The sequence below is a fragment of the Monodelphis domestica genome, chromosome 1, assembly GCF_027887165.1.
Source record: "Monodelphis domestica isolate mMonDom1 chromosome 1, mMonDom1.pri, whole genome shotgun sequence".
NCBI lineage: Eukaryota > Metazoa > Chordata > Mammalia > Didelphimorphia > Didelphidae > Monodelphis > Monodelphis domestica.
In genome coordinates this window covers 399,163,098-399,183,849 of record NC_077227.1, presented here as the reverse complement: position 1 = coordinate 399,183,849, position 20,752 = coordinate 399,163,098, and the positions used below count along the sequence as shown (strand labels likewise).

The following is a 20,752-nucleotide window of genomic DNA, read 5'->3' as shown; positions in this document are numbered from 1 at the left end:
ATTTGCAATCTAAATGCAAATGGCTGCACTAAAAATAACCACCCCTTTTTCTAGGCTATGGCCATTCCTGACTGGCTGCAGAGAAGCCTGAGGGTCCAGCGACAGTAATGATAGCAAGGCTGTGTCATGACTGTACTTTGCCCCATGTTAGTAGCTGTTCTTAAATGGCTGCAAAAGGAAAACACAGACACTCCCACGTACCTTTGGTTGCCAGTCGGATACAGTTGATTTTGGTTTCCTGGAATAAGAATGAAGGATGTGGTTAATCAGATGCTGGGTTTAATTTATTCTCTTTTATCATTATTTAAAATCACAGTTTACACTTGTTTTTCTCCTGGACACCCTGCAGATGCCAGTTTTCATTTACTCTTCAAGAGGGTACCATCAAATTAGGGGATCTACAGCTGGAACTAAAGACAGAAGGATTCCAGTTTGGATCCTACCTCAGACACAGCTATATAACCATGGTTGGCTCACTTGATTGCTCCTACTCTCAGTTTCTTCATCTGTAAAATTAATATAACAATATTCATAGTCCCTACTTCGAAGGGGTGTTGTGGGGCTCAGGGAAGGGAACATATACATACAAAATAAATATATTAATATTAATAATAATATAATATATAAGCACATAAGCATATAATAATAAATAAAAGTATACATCATAATTTACACAAAGTCTTCTGCAAATACTGAAGTGCAATAAAGGTCAGCTATTCTTGCTGAAGTAATTTCTGTGTCAGTAATCAAAATAATTAGTCTTTCCCAGCATGTCTGTCTCTCATTCAGATTCTCCATTTCCAGACAGAGTCTCTACACCAATCATTGTCCAAATGAGACCTTGGATAAGACATTTAACTTCTTTATCTATAAAACAAGGAGAAGAAATTTTGCTCTTATAGATCTATTGTAGAGAATATCTGAGTTAATATGTAATGGTGTTTCTTTCATTATAATACCTGATGTTAATATAGTATTTTACATTATTTTAAGTACTTTCTATACATTATCTCATGGGACTCTCACAAGAACTTTATGATTCTAATTTGACAGATGAGAAATTTAGACTGAGAGAGGTTAAAGGGCTTGCCCATAGTCATATGTCATGCTTGTGGTGGATTTCAGCTAAAGTCTCTAGAATATAAGTTCATCCAGCATGCATTATACTATACCATCCTGCCTCATAAAGTACAAAATGAAAGCAAATGATTAAACTTGTCCCGTCTTCAAATCTCTGCATTTCTGCTTATGATACAATCATTCTTCTTAAGGTTTGCAACCTTAAAATCATCCTTGACTTTCCCTTTCCTTTAACTACCCTATCTGTTCAGCTGGGAAGTTTTATTCAGTGTAACACTGTTATATCTCTTACAATAATAATTATTATGAATACTGGCATTTATGCTATGCTTGAAGGTCTGTGAAGTACTTTATAAGTATTATTTTGTCTTATTCTCACAATGACCCTGGGAAATAGGTATTATTATCTACATTTTACAGATGAAGGAACTGAGGCACAGAAAGTTTAAGTGACTTGTTTAGGGTCAAACTTCTAGTAAGTGGTCGAAGTCAGATGTGAACTCTAGTTTTCCTGACTCCAGATCCAACAATCTTTCCGCTGTATCATCCAGCTACCTATGACAGTCCTCTTCTCTCCATTCATGAAGATTTTGTCTAGGTTACCTGTCCTCAAGGCATAGATTACTGTGATAGTCCTCTAGTTCTCTTCCCTTTCTGAGTCCTACTCCTCTCCAATCCATCAATCCACAGTTATGAAAATCACACTAAGTAACAATATGACCTTCCCATCAAAAATATGACTTTCTAAACTCCTCAAATCTTCAAGACCATGCATGGATGGTTAGGTGGCACAGTAGATAGAGTAGTCTGAAGTCATGAAGACCTGAGTTCAAATCTAGCCTTAGATACTTACTAGCTCTATAACTTGGATGAGTCACTTAATCCTGTTGGCCTCTGTTTTCTCATCTGGAAAATGAGTTAGAGAAAGAAAGGGCAGACTACTCCAGCATCTTTACCAAGAAAACTCCAAATGGGGCCATGAGGAGTCAGACAAGACTGAAATGACTAAGCACTACTACAACAACAACAACATTGCATGCATAAAAAAGTAAAATATTCATTTAGCCACTAAATGTTCTTTGCAATCTGGCTCCCTTTATCTTTCAATAGTCTCATTCCATATTATGACTTTCTATACACCTTCACCTTTAGTCACTTTGGAATACTAGCTATTTTCTGCATAGGACATTCTATCTCCCATTTCTATAGGAGTTTATACAAGCAAACCTTTACATAAGTGATTCCCCCATTTTCTTAAGCCATTCCTTCCCCATATCCTCCTTGTAGAATCCCTAGCTTCCTTCACAGCACAACTCAGGTTCAACCTCTTACATGGAGTCATTCTTGAGCTCTCGATTGTAATCATTTTCTCTCCCACTTGAAATTACTCTCTCTCTCTCTGCCTGTCTCTCTCTCTCTGTCTCTGTCTGTCTGTCTGTCTGTCTGTCTGTCTCTCTCTCTCTCTCTCTCTGCCTGTCTCTTTCTTTCTCTCTCTCTACATATATATATGTATATATAAAATATATATATGTATATAAAAATATATACATATATATTATATATATACATTTGGGGGATATATGTGTGTACTTCGGGGCAGGGTTGGTTACTTTCCCAGTATAATGGAGGTTTCCTGAAGGCAGGAACAGCTTTGTTTTTATCTTATTTTTGCAGAACATAGGGTGACACCTTAATACATATGAGTTGAATGTAATTATTAGCATTGTAAATTACCAGGTGATGTTTCAAATGAATCAGTATGGTAAAGAGCTAAAATGAGCCAGTTTGCAGGTTTGGTCAAATGGCATTAAATGTCCTTATAGCATCCTTCGGAGTTTGGGGAGGGTGGGTCACCAACACTGATATCATTTAGAGAAAGACAGAGATTCTGAAAAACCAGACTCTATAGGAGAAAAGGATGCAGTCCAGTGCTTCCTGCCAAGCTTACTTTTTTGAAAAGGAGCAAGGCAGGGTCAAATTGGAGAGGGACCCATCTAGCTTGTGACCACCAGAGTAAGAAGTATACCACCTTATAGCTGCTTAGGCTAACTAATTATTCTTGTCAACTAGTTTCTGTGCTGCTACAGGAATAAAAATGCTGTATGATGTAATAAAATTTAAGGTTATATAATCTTTTAAATAGTTATTTAAAATATTTGTACTCTGTAAATTTTGGTGCCCCTAAGGCAAAATCCTAGCTGTATGTCTAATAAGGAACCTTTGAAAATCTGATCCAAGCCAAAGGTTATACCTGCATGATGTATGCACTGGAGTTTGGCAAATGGTCAGTTAATTTGAAAAAATGTGATTCATCAACTAGAGTCTCAGGCTTTACCACTTACCTCAGGAGATAAGTTCTCCTACTTTAAAAAGGTGGATTCAGCCTTTAAGTGAGAAGAAAACATCATTTTGTGATGATGGTATCAGAATCACAGAAAAAAACTGAAGCACAACCCATCTCACTTGAAACTACTCTCTCCCCCAAAGTCCTGCTGCTGCCAACTCTATTTGATCAAATGTCACCAGTTAACAATTGCTTTCAATTAGTATGGTCAAATGAAAAGAATCTTGAACTGGGAATTGAGACATGGCTTCAAATCCAAGCTTTGCTTATAATTTTTTGTGTGACTTTGAACAAGCTCCTTTTCCTCACCTAGACTCACCTATAAAATGAGAAGATTGACCTCGATGATCTCCAAGTTTGTTTCCTCTAGCAAACTATACTATTCTATGATTCTCTTCTGTTCAGACACGGAGACAATACTCGATAGTGCTAGTTCTTGCCATGTCTGCTTAGCTCTGACATCCCTTTCCTCTGGTTTCTTTTTGTGAAAGTAACAGAACCATAGGTAAAGAAGTCGTCTAAAGCTTTGCTTCTGCCCCAAACTGTTAGCAGAGGCCAGGTTTCAGAAGTTGTGCTGTGTGTCCTGGTATGCTACGATAATAGAGCACTGCTTTATTTCCAGAAAGCAAGCTGAGCAGATTGTGATTTTTTAAAAAATCCTGTTTTGACTTGTAAATGGAGCTTGAGAAATCTGGAAGTCACTGATGAGACACCTTGTCACTGGTGCCGAGTCACTTTGCAGCCCCAAATTATTAGAGCCATTTAACATGGCAGGCTCATCATTTAGGGACGGTGACTGAGAGATGCTTTTCCTTGGGCGATGACAACAGACCAGCATTCAAATTCTCACTCACTCTCTTACGTGCTCGAAAGACTGAAGATGTTCCATCAATATGTGGAAAAGGTTACAGCAGGCCAAAGGGTGGACAATCTATCATGTATGCCAGGATCTCATCTAAGGATGGTGTCTGTCCCCAGGTCTGGAATGAATCTCAGGAGACAAACACTCAATCAGCTGCTAATAGCAATGAGGGAACAAAGAGCCTTGTGCTAGGCACTGTGGTAGGGGCGAGTAGGGGGGAACTAAAGAGAAGGGAGATAACAGTACTTGATGTTCATATTGTGTTTAAATGTTTGATGAACATTATCTCATTTGAGAAGGGATGATGCATATTTTTCCCATTGGTTTAGAGAACTCTCTTGGGGAGGGGGGAGGAGCCTCCACCAAGTGTTTTGTGGCAATCTTGAAGAAGTTCCTGTGGGTAACTAAAGGTGAAGTGACTTGTCTGGGTCATAGAGCCACTATGAATCAGAGATGTAACTTGTACCCAGGTTGTTCTTATATTCAGAGGCCAGTGCTCTTTATATATCACACCACTCCTTTTCTGAAAAATGAGAATATAACATGTAGTTCAAACCAAAAAAACAAAACCCATGCTAATTTATTATCCCTATCTCCCAGATGATGCTAAGAGGTTGATTAACTAACCTATGATAACATAGCTAATGTCAGAGGAAGAATTTGGACCTATGCCTTCCAGACCCCCAATTCAGCACTATATTCCTTATAAGATGCTGACTCCCCAGACCAGCTCATAAGGAGCTTCCCAACCTGTGTTCTGACTCTTAACACATTTATGAATGACAAATCATAGTACTGTGGATAAGGAATTCTTGTTCTGCTAACAACTCACTGTTATGGGTCAGAGGACAGATTATAGGATGCTCCTTATACCTGACTGACAAGATAAGGGGGTCAGACAAGGTGATAAGTCATTTAAACTAACCCTGACATTTTGTGATTCAGTTAGAGCTATGAAAACAGGCAGTTTGGTGATGCAGTGGACAGAGCACCAGGTCCAGAAACAGGAAGATCTGAGTTCAAAACTGGCCTCAGACTCTTCCTAGCTATGTGACCCTGGGCAAGTCACTTAGCTTTGCTTGCCTCAATTTCCTCATCTGTCAAATGAGCTAGAGAAGGAAGTGGCAAGCCATTCCAGTATCTTTGCCAAGAAAATCTCAAATGGGTCATGAAGTATGAGGAACAATTGAACACAAGATAAACATAATTCCTTTATAGGTAGGTATTAAAAAAAAGGATGATAGATCATTCAATCCCATGACCTTGCCAGTATGGAAAAGGAGGTCAAGGAATATCTTAATTAGATATCATAAGAGAATAAACAGTCATAGAATCAGAAATCTAGAGCTGGAAGGAATCTGGGATGATTTAATTCCAGAGTCTTTTATTCCACAGAGGAGGAAACTGAGGCATAAAGCAGTTAAGTGAATTGCTTGAAGTCACATAGTAATAAGAGTCATAGCTCTTTCCACTACTGGGCTGTCTTCAATTATTCTTGAGAGGGGCCTAGCACTTAAATAAGAAGTTTAGAATCTAAGTTTAAATGCCTGGATGGGCTTCAGGATGCTGAGGAAGTCCCTGATACCCCTTGTGGCCCCTCCACTCAGCTCTAATGAAGCCTTGATGATACCTGCTTCCTAGTTAGCAAAGCCTTTGAGCTGTAATTACTAATTGATGTTTGTAAAGTATTTTAAATCCTCAGGTGACAGATGTAATCAAGGGGCAATTTATTATGCTAATTGTTATTAGTATAGATCATCAGTATTTGTAGATGTCACTGCTCCCTGAAAGCAGGTGTGCCAAGACTAGAGGGGAACAGAAACTTCCTATTAAAGAAAAAAGAATTCACTAATTCTACTGAAAACCCACTCAACCAGTAGGCAGAGCTCTAGTGCCATTAGAGTTTAGGGGTAGATGAGGATCATAGAGTGGGATCTAAATGGCAGCTTGGAGATTACTGAGTCTCAGCCCTTCATTTTATACATGAGGAAGTGGAAGTAGAGAGAAGGGGAGTGACTTGGTCAGGAGATCCCATAGGGAGTAAATGGCAGATCTGACATACAAAGAATGCTTCTCTGATTCCAAATCCAGGGTGATTTCCTTCCCCCATCCCTTCCTACTGCACTGTGGATGGCTCATAAAGTCAAACTAGACATTTTTTAATTTTCCTCAGTCAATCATAAGTGCCCACCCTTCTGCAGAGCTAGGAATTCTGGTCCCCTAAATAAGCTTGGCTTTGAATATACAGAGCCCCATATATACTCAGCCCCAGAGAATCTTAGGATGCAGCCATGGTCCCCAATCCTGATCCTCCCCTCCACTCCCAATTGGTAAGGAAGAAGCATGTAGAGTGAGTCAATAAACATTTATTAAATGCCTACCAGAGATTGTGAGATGCAAAGAAAGCCAAAAGTCAGTTCATAACCATTTAGTGCACTGGTTCTGTGAATGAGAAATTCCCTCCAAGCTGACTTCTTACCCTACCAGTACATTCAGAGCTAGAAGGCTTAATAATGAAAGCTCAGGAACACAAATGAAATACATTTGTCCTTGGACATTGGCTCTAGCCCTTGAAATGAACATGGGTTTTCCATCCTCCTAGTAACCTTTCTCTGAATGACCACTATCCATTCTAAAATATAGCACTTGACTAATCTTATATCTCCTTTTCGTCCACAGTAACTAGACTAGAAGCTCAAGGGAATGATATAAGTATAGTAAGCTTAGATTGCAAGAAAGCATTTGATAGAATTTCTCATCTGAGCCTATGGCTAAAATGGTAAAATATGGGCAAGATGGTAGGGCAAGTAAGATTTGGAACTAGTTGATGACCACACCCAAAGAGCAATTATTAATGTGTCAATGTCAACTTGAAGAATGGAGAACACCAATGCTCCATGCTGATCTGCATTTTTTTCATTAATTTAGATTATATCATAGTTAAACACATTTATCATTTTCCAGTCTATTACCTCTCCTGTTCTAAACCAGGTGTTTACAACCCTTTTGTCAGTCTGGCAAAAAAGTAAAACAAAATTCACAGACCCCAGGTCATGAATCTCTGTTCTCAACACTAGGCTAGGAAGCCAAAGGGAATTTTTTTTTGCTGCAATATCATAGTGCTGAATCAAAGAATAAGAAAGAATTTGGAAGCAGTCTAGACCAACCATATCTGACAACTTTCCCAACAATAGCTCTAAATGGGGGAAACCAATTTTCTCCCAAGGAACTTTAGAACTTTAATTGCTAGGAAGATTTTTCTTACATCAAGCTGCGATTTGCCTCTTTGTAACTTTGATTCACTGTTTCTAGTTTTATCCTCCAGAAACAGGAAGAACAATTTTAATCCTTTTTCCATGTCAGCTCTTTAAATATTTGAAAATAAACACCATATTTCCTTTAAATATATTCTTCTCCAAGCTAAACATTCCCAATACTCTCAACTGATCATCTAAGCATGTTTTCTAGCCTTCTCAACATAATGTTCCATATATGACCCAAATATATGACTTTTCTGAAATATGGTACCTAGAATTAAATAAGGAATTCCAGATGTAGTCTGATCAGGGCAAAATACTGTGGAATTACCACTTCTCCCTCCCCCCCCCAAGATTCTGTGTTTCTTTTAACATAGCCTAGACTAACTAGAGAAGGAAATGGCAAACCATTCCCATATCTTTGCTAAGAAAATCCCAAATGGGGTAATGAAGAGTCAGACATTATTAAAAATGACTAGATAACAAAGGATAGAATAGCCTTTTTTTACTGCTATGCCAAATATTGACTCCCTATTGAATTTACAATTAAATATAAACTCCCAAATATTTTTCATAGTAATAATTGTCTAGCTAAGCTTCTACTATCTTTTACTTGAGAAGTTCATGTTGGAATCTAAATGTAAAAATTTTCATTGATCCCTATTAAATTTTATTTTATTCAACTTTATCCCTTATTTGAACCTTTTGAGAGCTTTTGGGAACAGGACCCTGTCATTTAGTGTGCTACTTTGGCCAAGCTTTTTTATATGTTCATTTAAACTTATATAGCATAAGCATCTATGACATCATCTAAGACATCAATCCAAATGTTGAACAATACAGGGCCAAATGCAGATCACTACTATTCTCTATGAGATATTTTCATTTGAGCTACCTTTGACCCATTAATGACAATTCTTTGGGTTGTGGGTTGAGTCTATTCTAAGTCTTACTTGAACTATCACTTTATTCATGTCTTTCCATTTTATCCAAAAGTGTATCATGAAAGTTTTAAAGTGCTTTGCTGAAATTTAATCATACTATAATCTATACCATTCATTCCCTATACTACTAGAACTAGCCAATACCCAGGGATGCAAAGGGAAATAAGGTTAGTATGGTATAACTTGTTCTTAATGACAAAGAGAAAGGAAGGAAGTTGTCTTTTGAAAGGAAGACAGCATGATACAGAGGAATAATGTAGAAAGGGAAAGAGTGAAGAACATGAAATCCTATGACCTGAATTTGAATCCTGGCTCCATAAAATATCCAAGATCTGAGAAAATCATTTAAATTTTCTGTGCCCTGGTTGGCTGATCTGGTGGACTAGATGATTTTTGAGGAGTCCTCCATTTACAGATCTAAGATCCCAAGATTCTTATAATGGTTGATCTTATTTCTGCATGGCTATAGTTGGGAACTTAGAAACTTGCAAATAGTGGTGAGGTGGCCATAGTGGAGATGGGAAAATGGCAGCAGCAACCAGCTTGGAGACTTAAATGAGGCTCATCTTCCTTCCAAGATCCTGATTTACTAGTTAGAAGACTCTTTTTCCATACTAAATATGGGTTCATTCTATCACTCTAGCCTCATCACTCTGCACATTGATTCTTCTTTATCGTTATCTTAGCCCCATTCTGACTTTTGCCACCAGCTTCCTGTTACAAGAGGACTTGGATTCAAATTCTGATTGTTATTTATTACTTGAGGGCTCTTTGGCAAGCCATTCACCTTTGCGGGGCTTTATATTTCTTATCCTTTATAATAATAGCTCACTTTCAGAGTATGTTAAGATTTGAAAAGTGCTTTAAATATAGGATTTCCATCACTCCTATAAAATAAAGAGGTGAAATGAGATGATCTTAGCAATCCCTTCCAGTTCAAAATCCTATGTGACATTTTCCTGCTTCAACAACTAGGCTATTTTGGTTCAGGAATTTCACCTCACTCCCCGCACAGTAGCAACAAATCTGAACAAACCTCAATTCTATTTTCAATGAGGAAACTGGCAGCCTTTCCTCTGTTTAACAGCAGCTGAAACTCACATTTGGTTTAGCTGACAAAAATTAAGTATTTCCAGCTGGGTGTAGGATACCAGAGATCGTCTTTGCCTTTGGGAGCTTCGGTCAACTTCATGGCATGAGGAAGCTAAAGAGTAGGGCTTTGCTAGGGTAAAATCCTAGAGTGAAAAAGCCAATAATACAACAATGGGAATTGTACAACTTTTGGTATTTGTTCTTTTCCAGGGGATTTGTTGGTATAATGGAAAGAGTACTAGTTCTGCAAGCAGAAGAGTTGGTACAAATCCTTTCTAGCACTATAATCTTGGGTAAAGTCACTTAATTTCTCTGAGCCTCAGCTTCCTCATAAAATGGAGGGTGGTGTTTGTATAGGACTAGGTGATCTCTGAGGTCCTTTTCAAACCTTAGATATTTGGTTAATTTACTGTAAACAATGCTCTTAGGGGGCAACCATTTAATAGCAATTTGAGTAAAAATGGCATGGCCTGTCACCTATCTTCTTTTTCTCCAGAAGAGTAAGGCTTCTTCTGGCTGTAGAAGAAATTGTAGGTAAAGAGAAAGAAGGGAAAAGTTAAGAGTAAAAGGGAGGAATAAAAAAAGAGAGAAAATTCAATACATGGAGAAGAAAAAAAGAATACTGAGGACAAAAGGGAAAGAAAAGCAGGATAAAGAAAGAGGCAATTTAGGAATGGGGAAAAGGGAGAAGAAATGAAAAGAAAAAGAAAATGAAGAAAAGAGAATAAAAGTAAGAGGAAGATAGAGATGAAATTTTGGAAAAAGAAAAATGAATTATCTAATAGCTCAGACAGTTCCAACTTTCTTTCAATATAATTGTGGCCTGTTCAAGTCACCACTGGAGTATAAAACTACATCTACCAACTTCTGACCTGAGTCTTGAACTTCTCTCTTAGATCTTTGGGTTTTTCCACCTTTTCAAAGGTTGATTTTAATTTGTTGGTTTTATGCCTAGTCAACTTTGTTATTTTGTTCTATAGAAGTTGCATTTATAGAGGAGACATTAACTGAGATATCAATATACTAAAAACAAAACTGTGGATGGGGTAGGACTGAATAATTAATTTTCTCAAGAGAATACCTTTTTTAAAAAGACTTTGGCATATCCCCAGATCGCTAGAATCTTAAAATAAGAAAAGACCTTAAACATCATCTAGTTGAATGTTCTACTCAAGGTACCTATCTTTTCTAGAGCATCCTTAATAGGTAATAGCAACAATAATAACAATAGCAATGATAACTAACATTTTAATAATGATTTTAGGTTAGCAAAACATTTTGCTCATATATGAATGTATATATACATATATACACATATATACATATATGTGCATATATACACACATATGTGTATACATCTGCATATCTCATTTGATCCTCACAATAATGCTGTGAGATTGAGGCTATTATTCCTGTGTTACAGATGAAGAAACTGAGGCTGGGAGAGCTTAAGTGTGTTGCCCATGATCACACAGCTAGTAAGTATCTGAAGCTGGATTTGCATTCAAGTATTCTGGTTCCATGGCAAGTACTTTATATACCATGCTATCCCAGCTGCCTTTAATGGCCATCCAACCTCTGCTTGAATACTTCCAATGGTGAGGAGATCTCTACCAAATAACATACTTCCTATTTTATTGTTGAATATCTTTGATTGTTAGGGATTCTTCCCTCTACTAAAATAAGGTCTGCCCCTCCCACCCCCCATAACTTTTTCCTATCATTGTTACTAGATCTCTCCTCTGGAGAAATGGGAAGTGCATTGATCTTCCCCTCAATCCCCTTCTGATACCAGTAGACAGTGATCATGTCTCTCCAAGGTCTTCTCTTGTTCAAGGCAAGTATCCTCTTCCATTTTTTGACATAATCTTGGATCCCCCTACCATACTGCTAGCCCTTCTCTCTTGACATTCTTTAATTTGTCAGGGGCTTTCAAATGCTCCTGCTCTGAGCAATGATTCTTATCTTTTCATAAGGAAAAGATGAGAAAACTAAGGCCCATAAAGGGTAAATAACTCACTCAGATGCACACAAGGACAAAGTGGTTGAACTAGGATAAAACTAGTCTCCCTGAAACTTCTTCCTATCCTTCCAGTTCTTCTCTCTGAAAAAAAGGAGACAAATATCTTCCTTCTTTATCCACATGTTGATAGGGTTCACATGTCTCAAGTCTTCACTTGCATGGTCTAAACATCCACTTCCTAAGCAGGTCAGGATGCACCTCTATTTGGAAGCATTTTGTCAGCAGCAAGTGCTTAAAAGTAATCAAATCTGACTTCTTAACAATATTCGGAAACTTAGAATTTTCTCTAATTTAATCTCAAACAGCTGTCCTCCGAAGACAATGACCTCTTTCAACCCATCATCAGTCTTCCAATAGCTCTTTAAAAATAAAATATGCTGGTTTCAAAGCTCAAAAAAAATTGTAAGAGGAAATGAAAGATGACCCTCTCACTTCACACTTAATTACTTAGTATCCGATAGGCATCTTTTAAGTAGATCAACTTTATGCAATACAAGTGGAATGGTGAGCTAGAGAAAGACCACTGAGTATCCAATCAGAGGACCTGGGTTTGGATCCCAGCTCTACTATTTATTACCCCTGTGACCCAGAGTAAGATATTTAATCACTTCTCTGCCTTAGTTTCCTCATCTGTAAAATAAAGAGATTAGATCATATGATTTAGACATTAATAAACTGATCTTGTCATTCGTAAGCCAGAGGACACCCAGAGCAGGGCCACCAGAATGAAGAAAGTCTTAGAATCCAGAATCTATAAGGATTTGTGATAGAAGTGGGGATGTTTAGCTTTGGTAAGAGTTAGGGGCACATGACAAGTGTCTTCAAGTAATAGAAGGACGGTCACCTGGAAAAGGGATTGGATATGTTCTGATTGGCTCTCTGAAGGTCTAAGACCTATGAACATCAGGTATCAGTTATGATCAGTTAATCAACAAGCACTCATTTAGCACAAAATCTGTGCCAGGCACTAAGAACATAAGATAGAAATGAAAAGGACCACACCTTAACAAGCTTATAGTCTATTTGGCTTGAAGGAAGAGACAATATGTCCTCATATAAGTATATACAAAACTTATATGTACAAATTCAAAGTAATTTTTTGAGAGGAGGGAAAGGTGGTCTAGCAGCTAGACAGATCAGAAATGGGCTCATGTTGGTGATTTTTGATGACACTGAAATAATGTTAAAAGAGAAGAAAAGAATAGTAGACTCAGTAGAGTTCATTTTGTGAACTCTTTCTTTGTGTTTAAAAATTTTTTTTGTTAAAAAAATTTTGTGTTTTAAAAGGCAATTAGGTGGTGCCATGGATAGAATGTTGGGTTTAGTATCAGGAAGACTAAATTTCCTGTATTAAAATCTGGTCTCAGACAGCTAATAATTAGTAATAATAATAATAATAATAATAATTAATAGATGTTTGACCCTGGACAAGTCAATTAACTCTGTTGGCCTCAGTATTCTCATCTATAAAATGATCTGGAGCAGAAAATGGCAAACCACTCTAGTATCTTTGCTAAGAAAATTTCAAATGGGGTCACAAAGAATTGGACCTCTCTGAGTAACAAGTATTCTAAGAGTTAAAAGCATACCAAGAATGGTGGACAGCTTCTGTAAAGAAATGGAGAATGATAGAATATCATGTGTAAAGTCTAGCCAGAAGGCCAGATTAGCTGGACAATGAGTGTGTGAAGGAGGGGATGTGCAAACATGCAAATTTTGATTTGATTCAGTGACAAACTTCCTAACAATCAGAGATCTCTCAAAGTGAAATGGGCTACCTCCCGGGGTAGTGGGTATACCATCACTGTAGCTCTTTAAGTAAAGTCTGGATGTCTACTTGTTGGGTACACTAGAGAAAGGAACCTTTGTCATATTTGGGTTGGATGTGGATGGTGCTTGAGGTCCTTCCTTTTTCTGAAATACTATGTGATTCTAAGATCTGTAAAGTCCCTTCTGCCTCTAAAACTATGGTCTTAAGTCTTTTCTCCACAGACAACAGGGTAGAAAATAGTCCTGCCCAACAAGAGGTATCTCTGATTCCAATTTTCTATTAATTTGCCATACTTGTTTTGTAGCCAACTGTTAATTATGCTCTTTTCAACGTAACAATGGTAGCTAATGGTAAAAGACAAGAGAAGAACAGAAGATTCAGCAGAGCTCATTCTGTGGAGAGTAGAATGGAAACAATATCCAATTGCACTCCAAGGCTGCCTACTCATAGCATCTTTCAGGAAACTTAGAACAAACCAAGGTCATTCAAGATCCCTGTGTTTCTGGAGGGAGGCATTTGGGAAGAAGTCATGTTAGACTCCCAGGTTCTCAGTAGGGAATAAAACTTCAAAAATATGTTTCTCACCCCCAAGAGAATGAAAATCTTAAGCTGCAGAAATCAAAGTCAAATCATCAGAGCAGGAATGATGATAGTATTTTTGTGCTTTGTGCTAGTCAGAACCAATTTGGAGTGAGTACTTAATCTAGTTCCTCCCACACATGATGACTTAGAGGGGAAGGTGGAAACACACTTTCTGGCTATTTGACTGGTAGGCAGATTCCATCCAAGAAAAGTTCTATTTACATTAGCAATAACTAAGAACAGATATATAGAACCAGACCTGGAGTTTGGAGAACTTGGATTCAAATCTGGCCTCCTTCAGTTCCTAGCTATATAATCCTGGGCAAGTAATTTAACCCCATTTCTCTAACTTTTGCCCTTTTGTTCTAGAGTTGTTACTAGGACAGAAGATAAGGGTTTTAAAAACACATTCGCAGAGACCATTTAGTAAAATCTGTGACCCTCTCACTGAAAGCCCTGGGACACTTCTGAGGCTGGAGGGAATTTGCTACCTAGGAAGAAAAGCCTTTGCTTGGCCTACCTGAGACCATCAATCAGTACAATACATCTGAAAATGGAAAAAACTGGAAAGGTTAGTCTTTCCTTTCCAATACTTACTCCATTGGCTTTGCTCAAAGCCTGGAAGTAGATGCTGTAACTCTTCAAAGGTGAGAGAGGTGCATTCCAATAGCCATTGTAGGTTTTATTGTCCCCCACAGTGAATGGCTGTGTAACTGGCAGGTTGATAGGCTTCAATTCAGCTGCAAAATAGTGTAGAGAATCCAGGCTAGAGGCATTCTTGTAGCTCACAGGCACTGAGAAGCATTCAATGATGTCTGCAGCCCTTCGAGCCTTCTGAAGTCTCTCCTCCTTGACGACCAGCTGATAGACACTGGGAAAGAAAGGGAGGAAGAAGATGAGCAAAGGAAGAACCCAGAGGGGAAAAAGCTAATACACTGGTCAATTTGGGGCTAAAAGTCCTTGTATGAGGCAAATGGCTAATCTACTGCCCCCAGCTCTGTTTTGGTATCTTTGTATCTTCCCAGAAGGCCATGCATGTAATTTCTATTCTCTGGGGGTCAGGGTGGGTCTGTAGCGATCCTGTATGCAATGAAATTTCACTTTTGTGAGCCAGTTCTTACCACTTAGGGTCTGGGTGACTTTAGACAAGTCACTTTACCTCTCTGTGCTTCAGTTTCTTCATCTATAAAAATGAGACGATTTGACTAGCTGATGTCTATGGTCCCTTCTAGTTCTAAATCCATGGTCACAGGTTGTTGAGTCTTTTTAGTCATATCTGACTCTTGGAGGATTCATTTGGAGTTTTATTGGCAGAGATACTGGAGTGGTTTGCCATTGCCTTCTCCAGACCATTTTATAGAAGACAAAACTGAGATAAACAGTATTAAGTGACTTTCCCAACATCACACAGCTAGGAAATGTCTAAGGCTGGGTTTGAACTCAAGTCTTCTGGATTCTTAGGCCTGGCGCTCTAGGTATTTTGCCACTTAGCTCCCTCTATGGTCATGCAACCTTACCTTATGTAAGTCACTGACCTGATTTCTTGGGTCCTCGAGTTTTAGAGGAACTGAATTCAGTGAAAATATGCATATGGGCTGAGACAATTCATAGGACAATTCAAAATGCTAGATCTAAAGGGACCTTACAATGATATAATCTAACCCTCTCATTGTCCAGATGTGGGAACTGAAGCCAAGAGAGTTGGAAGGGTCTCAACTAAGGCCACATAAATATTTGGTATGACATTTCTCTTCTAATCTAGGGGTCCTTAAACTTTTATTATCATGGACCTCTTTGCTAGTCTGGAAGACAAGAAGTCTTTCTCAGAATGATCTTGTTTTGTTTGTTTTAAGTAATATTTTCTTTTTTCCCCAGTTACATATAGAAACAATTTTTAACACCCATCTCCTCAGATTTTGAGTTCCTAATTCTCTGTCTCCCTTCCTCCCTCCCAGAGAAGGTAAGCAGTTTCATATAGATTATATATCTGTGTTATGCAATACATATTTCCAAATTTGTTATGTTGTGAAAGAAGACCCAAAAGAATGATTTTTAAAAATTAAATTCTTAATAACAGTATTTCCCTAGTAATTTAAGATTTTGCAAAGCTTGACATTATTATCTCATTTGATTCTTATAACAACCCTATGAGGTAGATGTTATTATTAATTCCATTTTATAGGTGAGGAAACTGAGGCTGAGAGAGAAGCTTGATTTAAAGAAATATTATATTTCAGTTAGAAGTTAGTGAAAATAAAGATACAGTTTTTCCCATTCAAATTCATGGACCCCCTGAGGTTGAGTCCCTGCTTTATACATAGACTTCTATGTCCTGAGATTTTGTTTTGTCAGACTCTGAATAGGACTGGGAGATTATGCTGAATACATTATCCTGGAGTAGATGCTCTCATGCTCAATAATGAAGCTTCTGAAAGAGCATCAGGAGTAAGCCATTCATTTCTCTACCTCGTTTCCTTAAAGGGGACATCATTTAGTTTGAAATATAGTAAATATTTCCGAACTCTAATATGGGTGATGGGGTTGCTGGGGAAGGTCTAAGGGGACAGGAAGGGGACACATCCTGAATTTCCACTCCAAAAATATCTGATTTTCAAAGTTGAAGATTTGGATAGGTTTCCCACTTATTTCATTATTTTTTCCTGTTTTCTCCTTATATAAGTAAACTACTTCTACAAGTAACCATGCAATTCCTCAACATAGCTACATAGATGTAGTATGGGCTTTGGAGTCAGAAATCTGTGGGTTCAGATCCTACCTCTGGCATGTACCAACTATATGACCATGGTAAACTGGTTAAGCCCTAAGTATTTCATATAAATGGAGCATTGCTGATAAAGTCCAGGGAATTTTCTCAATAGGGATTTCTTATGCCAATGAAATCATAGCTCCTACCAAAACCAAAACCAAAAGTCTCCTATATATATTACATATATATGTATATATAAACTATAACCAAAACCTAGAATCATGTGCAACAACAATAACACTACTTAACATTTATATAACACTTTTTTGTGCAAGGCACTACACTAAATGCTTTGCAAAATATGATCTCATCTGAGCTTCACAACAAACCTAGGGAGTAGATGCTCTTTTTATTATCCCTATTTTACATATGAAGAAACTGAGTCAAACAGATTAAGTGACTTGCCCAGAGACACAACATTTATAAGACTGGCTTTGAACTCAGGTCTTACTTACTTCAGACCTGGTGCTTTATCCACTGTACCAGCTAGAAAAATGCAGGGAAAAGGTCAATAAACATTTATTGAGCACCTACTAAGTGCCAATTATTGTATTTGGGGCTGGGAATTCAAAGTCAAAAACTAAAAAGTCCCCACCCTCAAGGAGCTGACATTCTTTTTAGGGACAATAACATATCCACAGATTCAAGTAAATATGAGACAATCTGAGGAAGGAGAGATGAAAGTTCATAATTTATTAAATTAAATTACTTTTTAATTAAACACTGTGGGGTTTATTTTTTAAATTTTAATAGTGGTCTCTTAGCAAACACTGTAGATTCTACCTTAGTTAATTCCTCTCTTCTTGTGAGGACACAGAAAAAATACAGAAAAGCAGAGAAAAGGTTCAGCTTGGGTAGGATTAGTGGTTTGCAAAAGGAAAGGGCAAAAGCCAAAGGATACCCAGATATTCTTCAAGCCATGCAGACAGAAACTAAATGCTTCTTGCTTCCCTTTCATTTCTTTCCATAGCAGTTCCTACATTTTGGCCAGAGATCTATTTGTTCTGAAACAGATGAAGGACTGAGTTTTGGAGAGGAATTGTGGGGGACAGGTCTTTCTTCTTTTCTATCCAAGTCCCAAATTTTGAGTCCAAGCCTATTTAGAATCATGCAAAATAACAAGGACTCTCTGTGACCAAAAGGATCATTGGATTCAGGTTGCATCCCTCTCCCTCCCCCTCGTGCAGCTCCAATAGAATGAAATCAATGGGTTGGAATCTAAATTCTAATGTCTGACCCTTGATTGAGACCAGATGCAGCCTGAGGCTTACTACTGCCCAGTTTGTTCCTCCAGAAGCATGTGTAGAAGGCTATTGAAAAAGACAAAGTGGCATTTAATGTTGGCTACCAAGGGCACTAGGGAGTCCTGGGATGGGAGTATGAAGTTATTATTAAGTTATTTTCAGTCCTATTTGACTCTTCCTAACCCTCTTTGAGGTTGTCTTGGCAAAGATCCTGGAGCAGCTTGCCATTTTTTCCCCAAGGACTTTTTACAGATGAGGAAACTGAAGCAAACAGGGTTAACTGACTTGCTCAGAGTTATACAGCAAGGAAGTGTCTTGAAGTCTAATTTGAACATAGATCTTCCTGACTCTAGGCTTGGGACTCTAGCCACTGTACCACCTAGCTGCCCTGGGAGGATGAATGCTTGGGTTCAAATCCTTACTTTTACTTTGAACTCCTAGTCCTTGAGGTTGGACTACTAAACTCTACCCCTCTATCTGTTACACTTTATAGACTTCTAGGATTTTGTCACATAAATTCGTTTTCAATTCTCTGGCTTTCAGAGACTATTGACTATGGTTATTGTAAGGAAAGGAGAAAAAAGGTAAGCCTTCCTGTTCTTAGCATATATTTTTTTAAAAGAGAAAGAATATAGTATTCTTTCACCCCCTTAAGTCATCCTTAGTCTCTGCATTGTGATGAAAATACATGTGTAGAAGATGTTTTATTTAAGTTTACAGGTAAAGATAAAATCATACATAAATAAAGCTATTTCTACAACTCAAAAAGAAGAGCTTGCAATAAACTCTTCAGGAAAATTTGAAACGGGAATGGGAGCTTTCAGTGAAAACATTCTAACAGCAATAGAAGAGAAGAGTTTAAAATATCCTACAACTGATTATATTTATATTCTTATATTCTCTTTTCTCATATTTTTCTGTCCTCAGGAAAGGTCATCAGAGTCTCCTCCTCCAGCCTTGCTCTAAGCTTTCAGCATATTAAAGGGCTGCCCATCCACATAATCCTTTTGGATTCATGGTATATTAAAGCTTGAAGGAACCTTGGAAACCATTAAGCCCAACCCCTTCTTGTTTATTAAGAAGGAAACTGAGTGAAATAATTTACCTAAGGTCACACAGCTAGTAAGTGGCAGAGCTGACTGACTCCAGTCTCCTGACTTCTATCTATTTTCTTTCTACTACAAGACCTTTCTTGTTAAATATTTTCAACGTAGTTTATTTGTGTGTGTGTGTGTGTGTGTATGTGTGTGCTGTATGTGTTCCTAGTAAGAATAATTTGTTTTCTATTTTAGAAATCAAAGGCAAACCAGAATTTCTTTCTTAGATATTCTTCTAATGGCCAGCTGCTCAGTAATGGATTTGTTTTTTGAAACACAGACACAGAGGGGCCTTATGGCATAGAGGATAGTGCTCTGGATTTGCAGGCAGGAAGACGGGTTTGAAGGTGAATCTTGCCTATTAGCTGTGTAATCCTAAGGCATGTTATTTAATTTCTCATCTTTATTTTCCTCATCTGCAAAATGGGGAAAATAACATGTGTCTCAAAGGTCTGTTTGTGGTGAGATTTAAATGAGAAGTAAATCACTCTGCAAACCTTAACTGTCAGTCACATTTGGCTGACAAGTTGTAGTTATACAGATTGTAAATAACAAGACTTCAGCTATCACCAAGTGGGTGATTTGGTATCATGGAAAATCTGGAAAGCTCAAAATACTAACGGCATTGAGAATACCTAGGGATATAGTAATATTCTTGCCTATATCTTTGGTATGCAAAATGATCTTTGGCAGGTTTTTCCCAGAAGTCTACAGGAGGGGCAGCTAGGTAGCACAGTGGATAGAGTTCCAGGACTGGGGGGGGGGGGGAGAAGAGAAGGAATTGGGTTGAAATCTGGCCTCAGACACATCCTTGCTGTGTGACCCTGGGCAAGTCACTTAACTCCCATTGCCTAACCCTTATCAATATTCTGCCTTGGAACCAATACATAGTATTGATTCTAAGACAGAAGGTAAGGATTTAAAAAAACAAAACAAAACAAAAACCAAAGAAGTCTACAGGGAGGCATTTAATTCCCAGTAAAAGACAATATGGCAAGTGGTATGAATTGTAATGAAACCCACTTTTGAAAATATAAGTTAAGTTACAGGAAATGAGGAAAAGAGAGGAAGTAACAAATGATCACAACAACATGATAACTTCTGGCAATGGGAGCAAGTGGTTGTTGATGTTTCAATAATAGAGAATGTTTAGAATCCTATTGAAAAATGAGGAGTGGTGCTGAAGGCAATGAGTATGATATTTCTCTTGAGAGTGAGAAAATATCACTGAAGAGGGCTAGTTCATTTTCTGGGTTTCAATAATCAACATTGAAGAAGGCATGCCTATCATGGCTAATTGTAGTCCTGGGCACACAAAATACTGAAGTAAGTGTGAGAATTAAAATTAATATACAATAACTCAAAATTATATTTAAAGGAGTTATTAAAATAAAAAAAAAACTAGAGTTAAAAAGGAGCTAACTTCAGCCATGAAAAAGAAAAGAGGAAGAGGGAGGAGTTACAGCAAACTTAGAACCAATCATGTGACAACGCAAACATGTAGGCCTCAGGGAAAGGGAGGCTGGGAGATGCAAAAGGAATTCTGGGGAACATAGTCCAAAGGTTCAAGATTTTCCAACTATACATAAGATTCATCTATGTTTCCTAGGAAAACTCAGATGCAGTGTGTCAAAGATACTTTGTTAAACCTGGCCTGGGACTAGAAGAATCACAGAGAAAGGAAGGACA

At 37.8% G+C, this 20,752-nt stretch overlaps 1 protein-coding gene across 14 annotated transcripts in view; it reads right to left on the bottom strand.

Annotated features, from left to right (window-relative positions):
- PTPRT (protein tyrosine phosphatase receptor type T) overlaps positions 1 to 20,752 on the bottom strand; it is a 1,347,533-nt gene that overhangs the window by 195,879 nt on the left and 1,130,902 nt on the right. For all 14 annotated transcript variants that reach the window (XM_007474314.3, XM_007474316.3, XM_007474317.3 and 11 more), the window contains 2 exons: positions 14,553 to 14,826; positions 202 to 238 (listed from right to left, as the gene is read on the bottom strand). In XM_007474314.3, coding sequence (XP_007474376.2) covers positions 202 to 238; positions 14,553 to 14,826 — 311 coding nt within the window. The remainder of the gene's footprint in view (positions 1 to 201; positions 239 to 14,552; positions 14,827 to 20,752) is intronic.